We start from the raw sequence: 24,305 nt of genomic DNA, 5'->3' as shown, positions 1-24,305 counted from the left end.
ATTATTATTATTATTATTATTATTATTATTATTATTATTATTATTATTATTATTATCATTATTATTATTCATATTACTTATTGATTAGTTTTCTAGTTATCTATTGTGTGTATGGTCACTTTGGTTTTGTTTATAATTTTTATGATTTCCAACGAAAACCTCCTGGTATAAATTTTGTTTTCGTTTGTATCCTTGATTGGTCGCAAACGAGTTGTGTTCAGTGTATTTTTTTGGGTTACACGAGTTGTGTCCGGCGGAATTTTTCGAGTTACACGAATTATGTCCTAAAGAATAAAATGTACAGGAACATTTACATAAGTTGTATACATAAAGTAATACATTTTCCAATTAAAATATTACACATTTTTCACAAGAATAAAATACGGCATAATTCATGACATACTTATCCATTAAATAATTTGTAAATTTAAGAACTCCGGAATTATTTGAAACATTATACGACATAAAATTAAACACAAATACATATTCTACTTCATCTGGATCAAAAAATGGCAAACCAAAAATGTACTTTAAAAATTTGCTTATTTCCGAAAATTGATTCCTATATTTTGCTGATAAGCCTATTTCTTGATTTTTTCGCCACCAATTTTGATCAAGATGGAAGCGAAAGCCTTTAATTTATATCATTGACCACACATTGACGATTGCAAAATGAATTGCTATTTCAAAATCTACAATAATACGTGATATATGTACACCTTAATCTCTGAACGATAGTAAAGTATAATATAAATAGTAAAACATATAAAAATATAAATTTTTGTCGGGACACAACTCGTGTACCAATAATTTCGTCAGGACACAACTCGTTAACTGCGCCTTGATTGACCCCAATTAGACTAAAAAGGTATTTGGATTTAATTATTTTTAAAAAAAAATAAAACTATAGCAACATAAAATTTAAATAAAAATGTATTCTAAGTGGGGTATTACTAATGGGTAACTTTCCTATCATATGATTCACATTATGTTTCTTTTGTTCTTTTGTTCGTATTACTTTAATAATTAATCATGCCAACTGTATTACCTATTATTTAAAGGATTTATTTTAGGTAATATCTAATTTAAAGTATAAATCTTTAACTCAAAGCAATATTTATTAAAGTTAGTATCAACACACTCATATAGTATTTTAATCACACATTGAAACATTTTTATGCAATCATACCTTTTAAAACCAAGTTTAATTTTTATTTTTTTATTTTATTAATGAGATTTTAATTTTAATTTTTAAATTATTATATCTCAACAATTACATAAGTTTTGAGTATTGATAAAGGTTGACAAATAAAGAAAAAGACAGAAATGTAATGCTTACACAATTATATTTTTAGTCCAGACCGTAAGATGAAATTGATGATGTGTTTCATTATGGATATATTACCATCTGTAAGAGCAGTAATGAGGGAAAAAAGGTATACCAAGGGCGGAAAACTCCCTCTTTAATTGACTTCTATTATGGTTGAGAACAGGAAAATCAAATAATAGATGTTGGAACTCATAGTGAGCCTCCCACAATTTGGTAAAGGGCAGAACAAGCTGTTAACACCCAGTTTAAATGAATGATTTGCTATTAGGTTGTGGCTGGTACGTAATCCGGTGTATTGAGTTATAATCGCTCAATTTATTGCTAGTGGTTGAAATCATAAGTTTAATTTATGTAATATGTTTTAACAAAAGATAAGATAAATAACATTAATAAAATAAGAGTATACTACTGCAATATTATTTTATTGGTTCAAGATACATAATTATAAACTTCAATTTTCAGTAAAACAGTAATAATAAAAGGTACTGAAACTGGAGGTTTCATCAATATAGTGAGTAATAATTACTTAGTTAATAATAATTGTTTTGGTGACTGAAATTGTTATTTATTATATTTTAACAATAAAACGAGTCTAGTACAAATATAATTTTGAGTAAAACAACAAATAAATTATTATTCATTTTTTTAAATGTTTGTTAAGTTTTTTAGATAATAACTTTACTAATTTTGTATTGTTCATGATTATTAATTTATTTTTGATTTAGATCGACAATTTAACGTAGATAGAATTTTTTAAGTTTCTCACAATTTTTTATAAATTAAGTAAAATAAATTTAGAAATAATGTTATAGGTATTTTATTTGGAAAAATAAATATATTCTTTTCTGAACAAATTGTGTTAACCTTATTTTATGCAATTTGTTTTTTCTTTCAACAATTTGGCCAGTTTGGGCTAGCTATTTTTTTTTTTTTTTATATAAAATTTTTAAGTTAAGAACCTAAATAATTTATTATTTTTATTAGATATGTTCCTGGTAGAAAATTGATTATAAACCGGGTACTGAGTAAAAATTTTGTATTACGCCTTGTGCCAGACATAGGCCGAGTGTTATGAAATCGAGTACTCGGCTATAATTAATTGTTTATTTATTGTTTAATTTACGGTAATAATTACCTGTAATAATTTATTACTATATATTTTTTTCCGAATAGAGGTTTATTTGTATTTTATTTATATTATCTGTATTCTAAATATAAGAAATTTAGAAATTGATACAATGCATTAATCAGAGATAATCATCATCAGTTTCTAAAGGCAAGGCCTTGTCGTAGTAACCAATCTTCTCTATTACGCGTCGTATACTTTAGGTGTTGATAGGAAGTGAAACCCATTCGTTGTTTGATGTCATTGAAAAATAATTGTCTGGGTCTTCCTCTTGGTTTACCCATAATCTTCCCCTCCAAGATGTTTGTGACAGAATCGTTATGTTTTAACAGATGTCCGATGAGTTTCACTTTCCTTTTCATAATAGCTGTAATGATGTTTCTTTCTTCACCTATTTCTTGCAAGATGGTGTCATTCCTTTTCCTCTCTGTCCAACTCGTCGTTGTTGTTCTTCTCCAAATCCACATTTCCATTGCTTCCAACTCATCTTTTTCATCCTTTTTTAAGGTCCACGTTTCGCAGCCATATAAAAAAATACTCCAGATATACGATTTAATAAAACACTTCCTAGTTTGAATGCTCAAGTTCTTGTTCGTCAATAGAGATCTTTTCTTTTCATATGCTTGTTTTGCTAAAGCTATTCTTCTCTTAATTTATTTTGTTGATCTGTTGTCTTCTGTAATAAGGCTTCCTAGATAGCAAAATTCCTTTACTTACTCAACTGATTCATTCTTAATCATGATGTTTGCTGCATTTTGTTGGTCAGATTTGCTTACTACAAACACTTTTGTTTTCTTTATGTTGATTTTAAGCCTAAATGTTGTTAGTATTGTGTCCAAGCAATTTAGCATGAGATTTAAGTCCCCTGTAGATTCCACCATTAGTGCTATATCGTCAGCCAAACGGATCGAACGTATTTTCTGATCGTTAATAGAGATGCCATTTATGTTGACTTTCATTTCCTTTATAGCTTCTTCAATGAATAGGTTGAATAAGTAGGGGGAGAGTGGACATCCTTGTCTCACTCCTTGTCTTATTTTTGCCTCTTTCTTATGTCCATTGACATATATGGTTATAGCTTGGTTTTTATACAACTTATAGATAAAACTTCTATCTATCCAGTCTATACAAGCGTTTCAAAGGCTCAAAAAAAGCAGTTTCCAGTTGACTTTGTCAAATGCCTTCTCAAAATCTACGAAGGCTATGTAAGTACTTTTACCTATCTCTATTCTCTTTTCTAAGATCTCTCATAGAGATAAAATTGCTTCTCTTGTGTCTCTTCCACATCTAAAACCAAATTGGTCCTCGTCAATTCTTTCATTAACCCTTTTCTTAATCCTGTTTTTTACTATACTTAACAGTATCTTGGATGAGTGTGATAGTAGAGCAATTTTTCTATAATTTGAACAGAAAGTGGAGTTTCTTTTTTTCGGTAAGGTGATTGTTGTTTTACTATGAGTAAAATCGGTAGGGATTGTGCCATATTCATGAGCTTCAGTGAGAATATTGAATAGGGAATTTTTTTGTGTCTTCATCCAAATTTTTTACTATTTCCGCTGGGATTTTTTCCATACCAGTTGCTTTCCTGTCCTTCAGCTCCCTTAATGACTGTTCAAATTCTTCTTTTAAGATGTAGGGTCCTATCATAGATAATAGGAGGCATTCATATTTGCCGTTGTATTAGTTGGCTAAAATCGAAAAAAAAATTACACATATTATATGCATTACAGTCTACAACACAAAATATTAAAAACATTAAAAGATTTGACTTATAATTTCATCAACCGACAAACGGACAAACAAAATAGTCATTATCATACTTTTACAAGTCTCAGAGGTGGCTTGGACGTTATTACAAAAGGTGCACTGCACTCCCAAAAATATGGGTAGGGTGTATTTTTGTACATTTATAGGAAACTGTTATATTTAATACTTAATACTAATACAGTCGAATCCGCTTTATTGGGACACATCGGTTGCATATTATTTTGTCCCAATAAAGCGGTTGTCTCAATAATCCGAAATACAAAAACTTTATGACAATTTTTTATTATTGAATTTATTTAAATTTTTTATTACATTACAAAAAGAAAAACACGGTATTATAACTTAGTTATTTATAAAAATACATACATATATAATTAATATAAAGTACATATATTCATTGTATTTTATCTTATTTAAAAAAAACTATGAATATTACTTTGTTTCTTACGTATTATTGATTGTTGACGAATGTAGTCCGAACAAAAATCCAAAGCATTTATGGGGCTTCCCTCATTTTCTTGTTGAAGAAAAAATAGTCTCAATGTTTCCAAACATTTCTTTGCCTCCTGTAGTCAAATTGGTGGATCTGGTTCCTCGTCTGTATCTTCATCCGAATCATGTTTATCTTGTATGGATTTTATAATTGCATCATCAACATTTTCGTTTTGGTCATAACATTGCACATTTGAATCTAGATGTTCAAATTCTACGTTGTTCAGTACTCTTATAATATCATATTCTTCGGAATTTGGTTCTAATTGTTGATCGATTGTATGATTTTCTTCCAAAAAACCACACTTGCGAAAATAATTTTTTATCGTCTGACTGCTTACAGCTGTCTGAAATGAATTGAATTGCTTGCAGGATATTAATTTTTTTACTGATATCTATTGCCGTTGATTGTGGTTCAAGTACATTGTCTTCAATATTTTCTAAAATGTAATTGACCAGTATTGCTCTATACTTAACCTTTAAATTTTGGATAACACCCATATCTAAAGGCTGAATCAGTGACGTTGAACTAGGAGGTAAAAATTCAAGTTTGATGTTTTTCAAAGATACTATAGGATGGGTAGTAAAGTTGTCTAAGATGAGGCATATAGCCTTTTTTTGTTTTGTCCAAATCCGTATCCCAACGTTGCAATCATTCGATAAAAATGGCCGAAGTCATCCATGCATTTTTATTTGAGTGATACTCAACTGGTAATTTTTGTAAAGAAATTTGTTGAAAACAACGTGGTTTTTTACTTTTTCCGATCACTAAGAGCTTTTTTTTATCAGTCCCACTTACGTTCACACAACACAGTACAGTTATTCTCTCCATAGCTTTTTTTAATCCAGCTATCGATTCGTGTTTAAAACATAAAGAACCATCTGGTGTTGCACGATAGTATAATCTGGTTTCATCTGCATTATAAATATCTTCGAGAGAAAATTTTGCAAGAATCTGTGGAAGTTTTGTAAATTTCCATTCAACGGTACCATCAGAATTTGCACTAGCTTTTTCGCCATGTACTCTTTTAAATTTTATGTCGTGTCTTACTTTCCACCTAGATAACCAACCTTCGGTGGCTTTGAATTTGTCGTTACCAAGTTTTCTAGCAAGGTCTTCGGATTTAGCTTTTAATATTGGATCCGACACTTGAACACCCCGGCTAGTAGCCAGTATAAACCACTGAGTCAGTGCCTCATCTACATCTGAATCTTTACCCTCTCGTTTCCTTTTCCATGTTGTCACTTGGCTGAGAGCTTGTTCTTGCAAAAGCTGTTCTTGAAGTTGAATTTGTGCGATTGTTGATTTCGGTATTCCTAAAATTTCCGAAAGACGACAAGTACTACAGCCTAGTGGCTGTAATTTAATTTTGTCGAGAATTTCTAATTTTTGCGCGAGCGATAAATCTTTACGTACACGATACATCGTTAATACACGCGACAAACACGACTTATGCACCAAATAACATTTAACATACATCACATGTTAACATACGATAAGATAAAATTTAATCTAATAAACGATTACGCGAGTCGGTCGCGATTTTCGAACTACTGATCTATTAATATACTCGATAAAAATGTCCCAATTATTCGGATTCGTGGCCCAGATAAGCGTTGAAAGTTTATCCTACAAGTATACATTTGTTTTCGTAATTTAAAAATTGTCCCTATTAAGCGGTTGTCCTTAATAAAGAAGAATTTTGTTTAGTACTACTCCAAAATAATACAAGCAACATTCATTCTTCCTGTATTAGAAGTCGTAGTGTCACAGCAAAGTGCATTCACACGTTTAGATAGGTCCCAATCATTTAATAATTCGTACACAGCATTTGCCATATTTTGACCAGTACCAGAATCTAATTTTGGTACTCCAATTAATTGTTTCGAGTTTTGAAATGTTACTATGACCGGAAGTTGATCATGTTAAATGTATTTACTTGTAAGCAAAAGTTTACTATCCCAATGAACTACAATGGCTTTACAATTTGTTTTGAAATCTTATTTTAATTTTATTGCAATATTTTTTCTTATTTGTAGTTGACGTTGTCTAATAGATGTTCGGTTAATTATTAGATTAAAATTATCGTGTCCTAATGCTTCAGTAGTTACCATAAGAATATGATCTCCATCACGATCACTAACTTTGCAATGATCCAAAACCATGACGAGACGATCATAATCGGTTACAGTACCGGTTATTTTCAGTTACTGTTCTGGTCCCTGGTTAGATCTGTTATAGCGATTATTTATTTTTCTTGGAAAGTGAATTAGGATCCTGGTTGAGAACTGCAGTGAGTGATTCTGAGAGTTTAGAATTGTTTCTGTCCTTGTTGTAAATGCGGCCTTCGGTAAATATGTGTTTTATGTTGACAGAAACCTCACATGTGATGCTTATTGGTGCATTCTCTTTAGATATTAGGAAGTTGTGTGGCCGATTTGTTATTTTATAATTGAAGATTACAATTCATACCTTTTAACTCACAAGGATAATTTCACATTTATATAGGTAATATCCCGCTGTGGAAGTAGTTCGATACGCATGCGCTTCATACGCTCCCGTTATAATAGAGATGCGATGTTATATTTTAATTACTTATTTTTTTCCTCTTTCTTTTTTTATTATGTGCTTTCATTGTGTACCTCTCGACTATAATAATAAATCATAAAACTAACCTTAATATAACTTCACAAAAATTATAAATTCGTATTTTACACAGGGTACGACAAAAGTTATATAACCGTATCTGTAGAAACCCGTGACGCGTCACGCGCGCACCTTATCTTGGGTCCACTCGGTGACTCCGTTCAACTTAATTACCAAATTAATCATGTCGAATGCAAACTCAAACAAAAATATTAAGAAAAATAATGATAAATATCCAAATCATACAAATAAACCGTCGAACTTTATATCAAATGTTAAACATCATACATCTTCAACTATGAATATTAACGAAAACAATTCAAATGATGGTGGTTGGACCACGCAAGTAAATAAATGACATAATTATAGTTCTTCCAATACAGCCTCAAAACCAGCATCTCTAAATAAACAAAAAAAAAAAAAAATAATTAATAATAGAAGAAAAATTTTTTCCACGTCAAACCACTTTGAACTGCTCGTCCAAGAAGAACCGGCTGAAAATATATCGAATGATCCCAATCCACCTAGTATTTAAAATGAAGTTATTAAACCTCCTATATTCATTAAATGTGCAGAAGATTTCTCAGGCTTATGTTCGGTTCTAGTAGAACTAATTGGCGTTGACAACATTTTTTGCAAATCTTCAATCGATCGATGAACTAGAAGTTCGTCTCTTTAAAGTAAGACGTTCTTCATAAAATCAACAAAAACTGCCTTCCACTTTTTTTCGTTTATCTCGTACCTACACCAAGAGCTAAACATATTTTTCAATTGACTTCACTGTTATACAAAAAAATTAAAATTGAAGAGCCTTATAAGTCTAAATCAATAAGCCAATGTTTTAATTGTCAACAATATGGTCATACCAGATCATATTGTGAATATCAACCTCAATGTATTCGCTGCGGATCTGATCACTAGTCACCTGATTGTTCCAACTCACGTGATATTCCTCCGAAATGTGTACTATGTTCAGGTAATCACCCAGCCAACTAAAAAGGCTGCTCAATCTAAAAAGACTTCCAACTACGAAAAAGACACACCTCAATAAGTAATTTTATATACAACATCTATAAATCTAAAATTATTAATGAAAAAGGTACCTATCTAATCATAATGTCTCTAGTCAACCCCCGACTCAAACGTATGCTCAGGCTATGTCAAACACGCGTACTTATAATGAAGTACCACCTGCTTCTAAAGCCCAAGTCCCTGATATTAATAAACGAATGTCAAGTTTTCTAGACGAATTTGACCAAAGTTATCTCTCATTTACTGGATAAACAAAATGTATAATAATAATAACAATAATAACTCTGTCACAGATAAATCTCTATTAATATTACAATTCAATTCAAACGGACTCAAAAACCACTTGCATGAACTAGAAACTGTTTTAAATAACAAACGTATAAATATTGACCTCATCACTGAAACGCTCTTCACAAAATATTCTCATATCTATATCCTAGGCTATACATTAATTAAAACCAACCACCCAGACAACACTGCGTATGGTGGTATCACTATTTTTATTAGATTAATAATTGTATTTCATCCCTTACCTAGTTTCTGTCAAGACTTTCTACAGTCTTGTGCAATTGAACTCAAACTAAAGAACACAATAATTATCGTAGCTTCGATTTATTTTCAAGTACAGGGTCACGCAAAAAACCTCCTGTATTTAGAGCTTACGCTGTGTGAGTTGTGGTGTTGGTGCAACTATGAAGGGGATATCGATCGATAGCGGTGTACGTGCCATTTTTAGTAGGCGCAATGGCGTGGACTAGTTAACATCATGCTTTTGTTGTAGAGGAGTATATCCGTAATGGTGATTCTGCGATTTCTACTCAGCGAGCATTTCGCATCCGGTTCAAACTTGGCCGACATGATTCTGTTCGGGATGGAAAAACAATGCTCGTTTGGGTGTTCAACTTTAGAGCAACGGGTTCTGCACTGAAGAAAAAACCACCTGGCCGACCTTTGACCATAACAACACCGGAAAATGTCGCACGTGTGAGGGCGTCCATCCAGAAATCTCCAAGGCATTCAGCAGTTAAACATGCAGCTGCCCTGGGACTTTCTGATAGGAGTGTAAGAAGAATCTTACACAGAGATCTTCATATGCACCCATACAAAATAATGATTACACAAGCATTAAGTGAGAGAGATTTTGAAACTTGTAGAGCGGTGTGTGAAGACATTCTTCAGAACATTCCTGCTGGTAATGTTTTGATTTCGTCTGATGAGGCCCACTTCCACTTGTCTGGTATTGTTAATAAACAAAATTACCACTACTGGGCAGTAGAAAATCCTCAGGAACTTCATCAACGGCCACTTCACAGCCCATATGTGACAGTTTGGTGTGCAGTATCTGATTTTGGTGTGTAAGGTCCGTATTTTTTTGAAGAAAATGGACTATAAGTAACGGTTAATTCGGATCGGTATTTGACAAAAGTTATGTTCAAAACAAAGTAATAATTGTATTTAATGTAAAATGGCATATTATGTGTAATTGAAAAATAAAATAATTTGTTCTGTATCTTTGTTTATTAATTTGCAATTACTTTTTGAAATATGGGAGATTTTTTTGCCGGACCCTGTACAATAATTGATTATTTTCTTAATTATTAAGAACAATTGCATTATAGGTGGTGATTTAAATGCAAAACATCAAGGGTGGGGATGTCGCGTAAACAATCCACGTTAGGTTACTCTGTTCAACTTTATAAATTTGAAACATTACAAAGTGTTAGCTCCTCCAGAACCAACGTATTGGCCAACTTCCTCTCGTAAAAACCCAGATATTTTTGATATATTTGTTGCCAAAATTCCAAACAATTTATTTTGCACTACTACAAATATTCTTGATCTAAATTCTCATCATTCCTCTGTACTTCTAACAATAAATACGATCCCAATAAATAAAGAATCTTATAAACTTTTTAAAAGATTTCCAGATCGTATTAAATTTTATGACCTTGTAAATGAAAGAATTAAATTAAATGTTAATTAAAATCATTTGATGACATAGATTCAGCGGTTAACAACCTTACTAATATCATTCAAATAGTAACCTGGTCAGCTACAAACTTCAGCCCATCGACTTCCACTCATATTCCACCACTCCCTGAGTATATATGTATGAAAATTGTTGAGATTAGAAGAGCTAGAGCTCTCTTCCTCATACTCGTCTTCTTACTCATAGACAAAACTATAATTATTTAGCAAATTCATTAAAAAAAATGCTTGCTAAATATAAGTCTAAAACTTTTCAAAATCACTTAATGAACCTCTCTCCCAATGATAATAGTCTATGACGTTCAATAAAACAGCTTCTCTATTTTAAGACAAAAAATCTCCTTATCAAAAAACCTGATGGAAGTTTTGCGTGCTCTAATTCTGAAAAATCTGAACTCTTCAAGTCCCACCTCTCAGAAATTTCCCAACCTCATTCTGACATAATAGATAATGAAACCATGAACAAGGTAAATGCTTCACTAAACTTTCCTCTTCCCCTTACTCTTCCAGTTAAATTATTTACACCAAACGATATAAAATGTACTTTTCAAAAATGCCCACTGAAGAAGCCAATAAGCTTTGACCTTATAACCGCTGAAATAGCTAGAAGCTTGCCATATAGAACCCTGGTCCATATCTCTCACATATTTAATGCAATTCTTCGCCTTTCATATATTCCGATCCTCTAGATGTTTTCAACCATAATATTAGTTCCAACGCCAAATAAGCCTCCTGATTTATTGTCATGCCATCGACCAATAGCCTTTTGTCTTTTTTTGTTAAAATACTAAAAAGACTAATTTTCAAATGTATTATACCCATCATTACAGAAAACCTTGTCCTGCCCGAAACACAATTTGGTTTCCGTGGATCTCACTCTACATTAAGTCCAAAAAGTCATTGATGCTATTTCGTATTCTCTGGAAAAAAAAATTGTATTACACATGTGTGTTTTTAGATATTTCCCAACCTTTGGACAGCGTATGACATAATGACCTTCTGTTTAAACTTAAAAAATTACTTCCGCCTACCTACTACATCCTAATAAAATCATACCTCTCGGAACGCTATTTTCAAATTCGGTATGGATCAGCAGTTTTTGCTATAGCACCTATAAATGCTGGTGTTCTTCAAGGAGGAATTTTATCCGATCAACCATCTGATCAACCAACAACAAATAGTACATCAGTAGGTAATTACGCCGACGATAAAGTAATAATTTTCATTAATCATGACCCTAATATTGCCTCAACTATTTTACAAAATCACTTTAACTGTATGGAAAATTAGTTTACCAAATGGCGTTTTAAAACTAACCAAAGTAAATCAGTTCATACTACTTTTAATCTAAGACAGACCTTTTATCCGAAGGTTACTCTACATGGTGTCCCTATACCCTCATCTCCTACCGTTAAATATCTTAGTAATACACTTGATCAAAGATTAACTTTGGCCCATCATATTCGTATTAAAAAACTAGCATTAAATAATCGTTTGCGTATGCTCAAAACTCTAATTAATAATAATAAATATACTTCCTTAAATATTAAATTTTTAATATATAAAACGTTATTAAAACTAATGTTGACATATGTGCTTAATGTTGTGGGTAATGCAAAAAAGTCGAATATAAACAAAATACAAGCATTTCAAAATATTGCTCTCAGGAAATTAATAAATACCCCACTTCATATATCGAATTATACACTTCATAAGGATCTTAAACATAATTCAATTAATGAGGAAGCCAATTCCTATTATAACAGATTTCATAAACTAATAATATACATCACTAGGTACTCACAAAAACCCTCTCATTCAGAATCTGGCCTCGGCTACGATTTCTGGAAACCCCCCAAACGCTTAAAGCGCAAGTGGTATCGTGATCTCCTAAATTAAAGGAAAAATAAAAAATAAAAAATAAAAAAAATTATAATAATAATAATAATCTAGAAGAAAATATTTCTTTATAAATGAAAGTGCCATCAATGGGTGGCTTCTTTCTTCATGTATATGGTTTTGTTTTTCTACATGTCTTCTTACTCTTAACTAATTTTCTTATTGTGTCTTAAATACAGATTTTATACATCGTTTAATAAATAAAAAAAAAATAAAAAATATAGATAATAAACTTGATAAAATAAAATAATATGAGTACGTATTTTGATAAGTATATAAGTTTTATTTTTCTACTGCGATCATGTTAAATCAATCAAAGTAGATTATATTGTTTTTTTTTTTTTTTTTTTTTTTTTTTTAAACCCTCCCCCCCCCCCCCCCCCGTGCTTGGTATATTGTACAGTTGAAGTATATTAAGATTAAATTATATTGAAAGAGATGTGTTAAAAATCGTATTCTTGACAATAATTGTTTCTGAGATGGTAGCAGTTCTTATTCTAAAAAATATGGTGCAGCCAGGAAACCGAAATCGTCGGTGACTATGCGTTAAGCACTGTCGCGATATCAACACGGAAATGACAATCCCAAACTATTTTACTATTTTATTTTTATGTTTTTGAAATAGTTATTTGTTTTCTATAGTTATAAGCATAACACTCAAAATTTGGATATTTCGTAAGACGATTGAATGTAAAATATAGAATATAAGGTGTTTACTTTACCAAAACAAACATGAAGTGTGAACATCATCGTAAGTAGGATGAAATGGCCGGTTCTGGCCCTCCGCAAAACCGCCATAATCGCCCCCCACCACCCACCGCAGATGACCTTAACGATAAGATTTAACCCCAATTAATCATAATTAATCCATAATCCCAATTAGTCAAATTGACACTAATTGGTCAATTAAAAGAGTCAATTGACCCATTAGTACCCAATTAAGTACTTAATATCTGATCTTAAACGGGTTAAGTGGCCAATTAGTACCAATTAAGTATTTAACCTGTAATCTTCATCGGCGTAATTGGTCAATTAGTGTCAATTAACAACTCAACCTGTGATCTTCAACGGGGTAATTGATCAATTAGTGTCAATTAAGCGCTTAACCTATGATTTATATTTAATGATTTATCGATCGATTACGAGACATGGGTGAAGGCGGCGGTGGTGCGGTGATAAGCCACGTTTAACCCTTTCGCCCTCGGTCACGACCGCACTTCACCACCGGACTTTCCCATCCGCCGTCGCTATATTCGTTACGATGATGAGAATGACGACGACACCCGCCTCGCTGTATTTATCAACGTTAAACTTCAAGTCCATTTTTAACAAGCAATCGCACATTTACTGTCTCCTCACGAAACTCGTCGTCCTGATTTGTTAGCGAGACTCGCACAAAGTCTATGACGTTGGTCTTTAATTTGTACAGTATGCAGAATTTAGGCACTTCGACTATTCTGTAGCCCGACGGGGACTCGGGGTAGAATCGTGTATCATGTGAGACTCTTTCCCGTTATTGAATGAGCCTAGAGCTAGATTGCACTTAACTTTTATGGTGTTGACGTTCATAATTTTCACCACGTGATTCGACTCGTGGTAAGCGTGAGGCGCGAGTACTCTCGTTTTTTCAAAACCCAATAGTGATGTGATGCTGTCCACGCACTCCATCCGTATCGTGTGACTGTATGCAATAAACATTTCAACGTGGTGCTGTCGGCGGTCAGGTGAAAAAAATCCACGTTCTGCCCCAATAGCTTTTGTATTTTCGCTTCCAGCGTGAATATCTCATAACAACCCGGCGGAACGGACGAGTACAGCTGCTGTGGGTTCTGCGGGCTCGGTATTTCGGAAACCATGGTATTGCAACCTGTTCGCACGTTCGATATGAAATTATACGTCTGCAGGCTTAAAGGCCTATTTCGGAATTGTCGCTCACCTGTATGGGCAGAGAGATGTGACATTCCAGTTGCGAGTTGTCGTCCGTAAGCGAAAGCGTTTGAGACGTTGATATCATAGCGCGGCGGATCGTTTTAAAAATATCTAGCTCAAACATCCGCACTCGTGCGTGCCGATCGATTGGTGCTTATCGTAATTGTTCTCCAAATCACATTCCTTGAAGTACCGTTGAAGCAGTAGCGGTGGCGGTAGGTTCCCGAAACTATTGTAATAGCTCACGCACTTGTCCGTTTTCCGGTAACACACCCAATGCGTGTCGTCCATTCTACTGTTAAGTATGTCTTTGTTTCTCATTATAGCGAGAGAGGTCCAGTTCCGATTATTTGTTAGTATTGAATTCGGTATGAAATCAAAATGTTGTTCCTGGTTCGTTTTACCTGGTATGAGTATATCACGTGTGGCATACCCTTTACAAGTTTCGATGAGACGTAGTATCCCAACTCCTTTTATTGCATGGCTGCTAGACTCCGTGTCTGCATCGCATGTGATGAAAAATGTTTCTCCGCTGAAAACGTATAACCACAAGTTTTGAAACTGTAGCTTGTGAAAAATTGTAGTGTTTATCTGGACGTGTCTAATTTCGCAGCTGTCTGGTATTTCTGCTGGATCTTGTAAAAGTTGTACTTCACATATAGGTCTTATACTACGCGGATGTAATGGATTTGTTTCAGGACATAATAGGAAATTATGAGCTGTCTTACATGCAGAATAATGAAATTGGTCATAAGTAATATACAATTATTTTGTCTTACTTATTGCTAAAAAGTTATAGTTTGGTTTTATATAAAAACAATCATTTAGTTTACATATAGGTCTAGGTATAAGATGATACAAAGTTAATTCATTCTGGTAAACTAAAGGTAATATAATTATAAATACAATTTTGTTATTTGAAAAATATACTGTCAAATCTGAAAGTCTTATTAATTCGTAAGCGTTGGCTATATCGAGTTCTATCAGTAATTCAGTACCCGTTGGTAATGAAATTTTAATATCTTTAAGTTGTTCTAATAATTCCGATGGTGAGATTAGGTTTGGATGTAATTGTCCCATTTTTGCCATTTGTATTATTTCAATTAAAATATTAGGTTCGAAAATTAATTTCGTAAGTACTAAATTCGCAAAAGTAAAATGATTTATAATTAATGATTTTAAATTTGGATTTTGTTTTTCTAAATCTCCCACGGTATATTCTAATTTTTTTTTTAATAAAAGTTATAAATAGTCTACTAGTTTTTTAATGGATAAAGACCTTAAAATTTTGTCAAAAATGCAACGCGTGAATAATACGTCGGTATATGGGTCGTTTGTCTAAATAAAATAAAATAAAGTTAGTATTAGAAAATGTGGTTAGATATTGAAAAAGGTAGTGATGTAATCACTATAATTTGGTTTCAAAATATTGTTTCACGTTATTTATGTTGATTCTATAATACTTACGACCTTTTTTAATTGTAATGTTCTCGTTTTCATGAACATGTGTAATTTCGTATGGTCCCGTCCAATTGCGGCTTAAGGTGCAATGTTAACGTTTATTTTGTTCCTTTTTTCTTAACTACTACTAATGGAAAATTAAATGATGAGACCGAATTTTGTATAATATTATTATCCTTTATTTCCGTAATTTGTTTCTCGATTTCTTGTTGATATGCCCATGGTAATCTATATGGTCTTATATTAATCGGCTTTACACATCGTGGTGTTTAAATTGAGTGGATGATGACATCTGTAGTACTTAGCTTATCCCCCTCTAAAAAGAATATATCTGAACAGTCAGTACATGGCTCTGTTAGATTTTCCCTTTCTTCTACATTTAAATGGTCAGTTTTCAAGAGGTCTTTAAGTTTTTTAACACGCGTAATTTTATTATCCCCAGTATATTTTGTTATGGTTAAAACCTGTTCTTGATATGGCTCCCAATCAAGGTTACTAGAATTTATTTGATCGATTATGAAAGGCTCTTCTGATATGTTTATAATGTTACTAATAACTTTATTTCCTATCACTGGACTTACACTATTAGCTATGATGACGTTATCGTTTATTTCCTGGTTCTTGACCGTCACCAATTTATGATCAATAGATTCGTCGGCTGTAAATGGACATTGCACAAATACTACACGGTGGAATTATTAACGACTCGGTAGTAGTAGTTTTATTGGATGGGATCATAAACATATTTCTGCTAAGATCTAGAATTATGCGGTTATCCTTTATGAAATCTTTGCCTAATATACCAAATTCTGCTGCTCGGAAATCGTTTGGTACTACGTCGAATTTAACATTAAAATCTTGATCTTCGATGGTCATAGTTGTTATGATTGTGCCATAGGTTTTTACGGGATCGGAATGTTATTCCACTAATCGTTCGGTGTTCGCTTTCATTTACAATAATATGTTTTTTAACACGGATAATTTAATTAAGCTTATATCTGCTCCCGAATCTACGAATAATTTTGTTTCATTCTGTATGAAACATCGTGATTAACATTTAACGCGTTCTTTTTCCATATATGTAATAGTTTTCTATATCATCTAGAGTCTTTTTCACTTGGTTATTCACTTTATTACTCCCGAAATATACCTTTTGATTTCTTTTATTTTCATTATAAATTCTTCTACGACAATCGGTAATTAAATTATTGCGTTTTTTACAATACTGACAGAATTTTACTTGATTTGATTTATCTCTATCATTTTTATAATTGGTCATATTTTGAAAATTTGCGACTCTATGTTCACTTGACCTACATTCGTTACTATAATGCCCGTATTTCTTACAACAATGACATTATACTCTAGTGTTATTATTGAATTTTTTATTAAATTTATTTTTATTATCGTTACGATATTCACTTTTTTCATTCGATTTTTCTTCTAAGAATACGGCTTCTTCGAAAGTTGTGACTTTAGTAGCCTTAAGTATTATTCGAATATTATAATTAATCCCATTTATAAAAATGCCTAATGCTTGGGATTGGATTGTTTGTGCGATTATTTTAGCTTCCGTTGGTGGTTTATTATATCGTTAATGCCGAAGTTAAATCGTGATAGTTCTTTTCTATTCGATTTGCGTAATCTTGAACCGATTCCCTATCAAATTGTTTAATTTGATTTAATTGTGTTTGTAAATATTAAATAGAATGGGTTTTCCCAAAAATTGCGCGTAAATGAGTTTTTAATTCCTCCCAAGAGATAATTTCTGTATATCGGACAGCTTCACTTGCTTTATCCGTCAATTGGGTTATTATTGCGTCTAAAATTATCGGTTTCATCGAATCGTCGGTATGTCTCAACACGAATTCACATTTGTTAATAAAAATGGTTAATAAGGCCTCTGATCCTTTTGCGAAATTGGGTATTACCTTCATTGCATCCCCGAAACTAAGAATGGCTGCCATTGTAATTTCTTTTTCTACGAAAGTTTTATTTAAGTTTGAATCGCTGCTATCACTGCTATTTGAATTAAGTCGCTATTATTTATTGTACTTATCAAAGCTCCTAAATTTGAATTTTGATCTTCGTTTTTATGCGATTTACTTTTAGTAATCATATACTAGTTATAACAAGAATTTATTTATTATTTATCGATTTTTTTTTCATCTAGCGGTTACGCACTAGGATTCACTAAAAAAGAAACTTAAAGATTTAGAACTTCCCCCAGGCTTTCAGACACACATGTAATATTGTTCAAATAACTTACAGTTGGTTCACGTTGACTGAGTGGTTGAAACTTGTGTAGTTTTCAAGATTGATCCTGGTTGGTTCCTGTTGAATTTCGTCTTGTCCGGTCTACCTCTGCTGGGCTTGACTCAGCAAATAGATTGGACGTGGAATCAACAACGGTGGTTCGTCAGTAGATCTCAAACTACTTACTGGATTAGGTTTTGTAACAAAACGTTGCCAAAGTATATTTCTTTGATGTGACCCCACAACTGACACCAAAAATATGTAGTGAGCCGGTCTGATCAGAACTGACTCAAAACGTTTTATGACGAAGTCACCTCTTGTTGCTGTAAATTACACGTCCGTTGAAGTAAAATAAAAAAAAACACTGTTTAAGTTATAAATGTGAATTTATTATATTACTGAGACACAACATAAAGGTAGCCCGATAAGTTAACAGTTGTAAATTTAAACCGTATCGGTCTATTCTTAAGTTTAGTTACATTGTATTTAATTAAGCATTAACACTACGTCCCTATTTATTCACAGATAGTCGGGCGTAGTGTGTAAAAGCAATTTAGAACAAGGAAAAGACTCGAAGCTTTTCGTTGTTCTTTAAAAACAAAAATAATATTAATCTTTCAAAAATGTATACGAAAACAATTATACCCGTTTAACTTGTTAGTTAATATAACAAAATAGTATTAATATTCTTACTATCTAACGTACCCGTTTAATATATTAACTAATAAACCGTTTCCAAATATAAAAGTATTTTAAAATCTAGTTGTTTTCGACAACGCTCAAAGAAAACAATTCAAGGTAAGGTTACAAAGTAGTTTAAGATATGACGTAGTGACCTCGGTTACTACAGCGGTGCTGAAGATCACCACAACCGTATTACCCTGCTGTATATTTCACACGAATTTAAATCATTACCACTGTATGTTATATAAAGTGTTCGCTTTGCAAAAATGGCTTGTACGAAATTCTTGAAATATATATTTATATACATTATGTTACCGTTTTCGTCAATAAATGTGGTGTTATACACTACTGACAATATAAAAATGTGTATTTTATTATCTATAGAAATATATATAAATTTCTTAGCATGAACGGTGCTTTTAAGATTAGAATACAGAGAGAAGCAGCAGTAGAAAAAATGAGTGTAGGCGATCTCATTCTGGATCGCGAGTACGTGATCGAGAAACTAACATGCATAACCACTCAGTATGGCCCGTCGGTTATTGCGGTAGTGAAGGTTGCGGAAGACGAACATTTGGGTGGAGGTATTCCTGCCAAGGGCCGTCCAAATGAGTGATACCGAGGTAGACGGTTTCAACGGAGATAGTAACAAAAATATTATATTCATATTTCTGGACCGTATAGAGCAGAAATTTAGGTATAGGTTCAAGTAAAGAGTTTATATGATTTTATTGTTTTTTTATATTAAATAAAAATATTATTTTATAAAATAAAAAAACACTATTTATTTTTATAAATATTATCATTACTTTTATCTGGTATTAGCATTTTCTAAAATAAAAGTATTGTGTAAATGTATTATTGTAGTACACATTAATACACATATGTTCCAATGATAAATATTTGTCGCTTCCTGACAATCGTGAAAAAAATAAAAATATGGTATTATAAAGAAAAAATATTTTTTTAGTTAAGAATAAAACATTTTATATGTTCTACATATAGCACTACAAAATGGTTATAATATTAAGTCAACAGATTTGAAATATAAATTAAACAATCTCAATATCTAATAATAAAACATTATTTTACATGATAACGAAGAAAAATATAAATTTATTATAATTTATATAATTACAATAATAATAATAATTGTTATAACTAGTGACTAGATGAGCTTGCTTGTTACATTGTATATGTTACATGATAATAATCATAACAATAATGGGAAAATTATTCAATACTATAATGACCGTGTGCCAGAGTGTACAGGTGATCGTTTAAAATATAGCATTTGTCATCCGAACGGTTCAAAGTCTTTTTCATAGTCACAACAGTCTTAACTTGATGTTTGAACGACCGGATGGACGCGTTTAACCTGTAAAGCGTGTAAGGGTTGTAGGATGGCAATGATGTTGTGGTGTTATCCCCGCCGACAGTAGTAGTAGTAGTAGTAGAAGTAGTAGCAGCACTTAGTCGATGTATACTATCTACAACGGCTCGACTGCAACGCATCGCCATACGTTTTTGTCGCTCGCTATCGCTCTCATTGTCATCATCACCGCTATCATCATCATCATCATCAACATTGTCTGTCTCGAACAAACACCGCTTGTGATCGACCAACGTCAGATGGAATTAATGACGCAATCAATGTGCAATTTTGATGCGTTTCCGCAAGTATGAGTTCGTAATAACAGCCGACGTTGAGAAAATGTTTCGGCAAATCAAGGTAGATCCAAGAGATCAAGACTTCCACAAGACTGAAAGGATAAGGAGTACCAAAAGACTGCTTTTGTCTGATTTGAACCGAATTTTCGATCCTTTAGGCTTCTTGTCACCAGTACTTATAAAAAGAAAAATATTTTTACAATAATTATGTCTATTAAAGATAGAGTGGAATAAATTACTTCCAACTGACAACTAGGGAGCAGATGGGAAATGTTTTACTAGGAGTTCAAGGAGTTAAGTTCAATGTCCATTCCAAAGAAATATATTCCATACATGAGTTACCAGGTAGAAATTCATGGTTTCTGTGACGCATCTGAAGAGGCTTATGGTTCCTCAATGTACATCCGAAGTAAGGATAAAATGGGATGCTGGCATTCTCGGCTACTTTGTACTAGAACAAGAGTGGCACCATTAAAAGGGTCAACAATACCTAGATTAGAGCTGAATGGTGCACTGATTTTAGCCCAATTGGCAAGGAAAACTACAGAAGCGTGGGAACTAGATATCAAGGATATACAGCTATGGATGGACTCTATGGTGGTCCTAGGCTGGCTTAAAAGCCAAACATCACGACTCAAAATGTATGTAGCAAATCAGATTTTGGAAATAATAGGATCCGAACAATGGAGGCATGTACGGACCGACGATTATCCGGCTGACATACTATCTCGAAGTATGACTCTAAGGGAGCCTCAAGATAAGATCCTTTGGTGGAATGGACCTCATTGGTTCGCAGAAAAAGAGAACCAATAGATTCAGCACGCAGTGCCAATAATACCAGAAGATCCGATGCTAGAAAAACGTCATAAATGTCAGAAGTGACATAAAAATGGTTAATTAGCTCTACTAATGGTTATATTTATTGATTGAATAATTAGTTTTTATTAAATTTATTACCATGTATAAGTTTATTTTTTAAAATATGTATTGTTTCGTGTTTAGGAATGAATTTATATAAATTTTAATATAAATATTAACGTTAAGAGAAACTCTGATTCGATATTAATAATTAATAAATATATAATCTGTATATATAAAACAGTAAGCTGATTGACTGATCTATCAACGTACAGCTTAAACCATTGGACGGATTGGACTGAAATTTGGCATACAGATAGTTATTATGGCTTAAGCATCCGTTAAGAAAAGATTTTTCGAAATTTTGATTTTAAAGGGTTGAAATTGGTAAAAATAATTTTTTACATGTAATTTGTATATCTAAGTTCATATTATAATAACAATAATAGTTGATCGATTACGGGAAATACCGTACGGCACGGCGGCTAGAGAATTTCCATCTACCTGTACTCTGACCTTTTTTTTTTGTGTGTATTTTATCAGCATGTAGATATGAATTGTTCCGTGGCTATATTATTATTTATGAGTTGTATAGAAAACACCGACTAGCTCAATTATACAAATTGCGTTATCGAATAATAATCTTACTTAACAGCGATTTCGGGGTATTATTTTATTATTATTACTAGCTGAATTACCCATTGTTGCCGGATTTAAGTATATAAATGTATGTAATCTGGCAAGATTAAATTTTGTTTAATCTATTGAAATTTAATTTAATTAAGATTGTTGAAATAATCTTAATCTTATTCTTCTTCTGTATATATAAAACAGTAAGCTCACTAATTGTGCAACCAACGCACAATTCAAATCATTGAACGGATCGGGATGAAATTTAGCATACAGATAGCTATTATGATGTAAGAGTACGCTAAGAAAGGATTTTTGGAAATTTAACCTCTAAAGTGGTTAAAAAGAGTAAAAGAGATAAAAATTTAAAACTTTTTTTTTTGTTCTGATTTTTTAAATTAAGTATACATACTCTGTAAAACAAATAAACATTGTCTATAAACTTTATTTTTTGAATTTCAACCCCTAAAGCAGGGGTCTTCAGTCCGCGGCCCACGATCACATTTTAAATTTAACAATAGTTAAGCTATCGCTATCGGAAATATGCGATAAGATTAATTGAATTAACTACCAAGATATAATTATTATTGTCTGTTAGTTCGTAATCGATTGCGGAACGAGCACAATATTCTCGTTAATGTGTAAAAGTTTCAATTTCATACTTTTTCTTCGTAATATTTGTACAATATGTCGGTGAGTAAAAAACATAAAATCTCGGATGAAAGTCGCGTTTTTGAAGAAAAATGGTCCAATAGCCATTTTTTTATTCAAGTAAAAGAAAAGGCAATATGTTTGATTTGTCAAGAATCGATTGCAGTGATGAAAGAGTACAATTTAAAACGACATTATAATACCAAACATGCAGCAAAATATATGATACAAGGACAACTTCGAATTGACAAACTCGCATTGTTAATGAAAAATATACAAGGTCAGTCTTCAAGTATAAATAAATGTCATAAAGACTCAGAAGCCAGTGTCAAAGCTAGTTATATCATAGCACAAAAAATTGCAGCTAAATCGAAGCCGTTCACTGATGGTGAATTTATAAAAGAGTGTATGGAGGCTGTCTCTGAAATTTTATGTCCAGCACAAAAACAACTATTTTCCAAATTGAGTTTATCAGGGGTAACTGTAGCAAGGCGTATAGAAGAACTAGGAACTAATATTGAGAGTACCCTAAAAGAACGTATTTCTAAATTTATATTTTATTCGCTGGCCCTTGACGAAAGTACAGATTTGTCAGATACTGTGCAGTTAGCAATTTTTATTCGGGGTATCGATTCTAATTTTAATAATACTGAAGAATTAGCCGCGTTTTTTCCAATGAAAGGCACTACAAAAAGTTGTGATAATTTTATTGCATTAAATTCGACACTTAACCGTTTTGACATAAAATTAAATAACCTTTCTGGAGTTATAACAGATGGAACCCCATCCATTTGGAAAAAATGAAGGGCTCGTAGCGCTAATTAAAAAAGAAATGAGTATATGTGGTGCTTTACAATTGATACAATATCACTGCATTATCCACCAAGAAAATTTATGTGCAAAATCCATTGGTTTTCATACTATTATGAAAGATGTTGTAAAAATAGTAAATTTTATCAGATCAAGAGCATTGAATCATAGAGAATTTAAAAACTTTTTAAGTGAAATAGATGCTGAACAAGGTGATGTAATCTATTTTACAGATGTTCATTGGCTCAGCAGAGGAAAAGTATTGAAAAGGGTTTTTGATTTAAAAAATTAAATTTTTGAATTCGCTGTAAGTTAAGGAAAAAAATTTGAACAACTTAATGATTAAGAATGGAGAAATGATTTTGCCTATCTTACGGATATTACATTGCACTCGAATGAACTGAATTTACGTTTGCAACGTTAAAACCAATTAATACATAATTTATTCGACCATATTAAATCTTTTGAAAATAAACTTCTGTTGTGGGAAATTAAGCTTAGAAAAAATAATATTACTCACTTCTCATGTTTATCAAAATACAATGTCACTTCAACGGAAAAATACGCAGAAGCAATTTCTGATTTCAAAATCCAATTTGATTCGAGGTCCTTAGATTTCAAAGCTAATGAAAAATTGTTTAATTTGTTTTCAATTCAATTTTCCTTATCAGTTGAAGATTTTCCAGAAAACATGCAAATGGAGATCGTTGATTTACAGAACAATACAATATCAAAAGAAAAATACAATAATGTTGAACTTTCAATTTTTTATTCGAAATATATTGACACGGAGACATATCCTAATCTTCGAAACAACGCATTACGAATGTTGTCTCTTTTTGGCAATACTTACACTTGTGAACACATTTTTTTACGAATGAAAATTGTCAAATCTAAAACTAGAGCTCGGTTAACAGATATTCACTTAAAAAATTCACTCAGAATTGCATCGTCTCAGATCCAACCAAATATCGAAAAATTAGTTACTGAAAAACATTGTCAGTTTTCACATTAAAAAAAAAAAAAATAAAAAAAAATGATTATCTATATATGCTTTAATAATAATAATAATT

The 24,305-nt window shown here is 32.1% G+C and overlaps 2 protein-coding genes across 5 annotated transcripts in view; both read left to right on the top strand.

The window, feature by feature from the left end:
* LOC112681780 (ras-specific guanine nucleotide-releasing factor 2-like) overlaps positions 1–24,305 on the top strand; it is a 58,366-nt gene that overhangs the window by 9,242 nt on the left and 24,819 nt on the right. The gene's annotated exons all lie outside the window — the stretch shown is intronic.
* LOC112681783 lies at positions 8,886–9,796 on the top strand. The gene is made up of 2 exons (XM_025552098.1): positions 8,886–9,113; positions 9,176–9,796. Exon 2 carries the CDS (start codon positions 9,277–9,279, stop codon positions 9,751–9,753), a length of 477 nt encoding a protein of 158 aa, XP_025407883.1. The 5' UTR covers positions 8,886–9,113; positions 9,176–9,276; the 3' UTR covers positions 9,754–9,796.

The sequence above is a fragment of the Sipha flava genome, unplaced genomic scaffold (genome assembly GCF_003268045.1).
Source record: "Sipha flava isolate LNK unplaced genomic scaffold, YSA_version1 197_pilon_pilon, whole genome shotgun sequence".
Lineage (NCBI taxonomy): Eukaryota > Metazoa > Arthropoda > Insecta > Hemiptera > Aphididae > Sipha > Sipha flava.
Note: the sequence above shows the minus strand (reverse complement) of the source record. Positions and strands in the feature narration are given on the sequence as shown.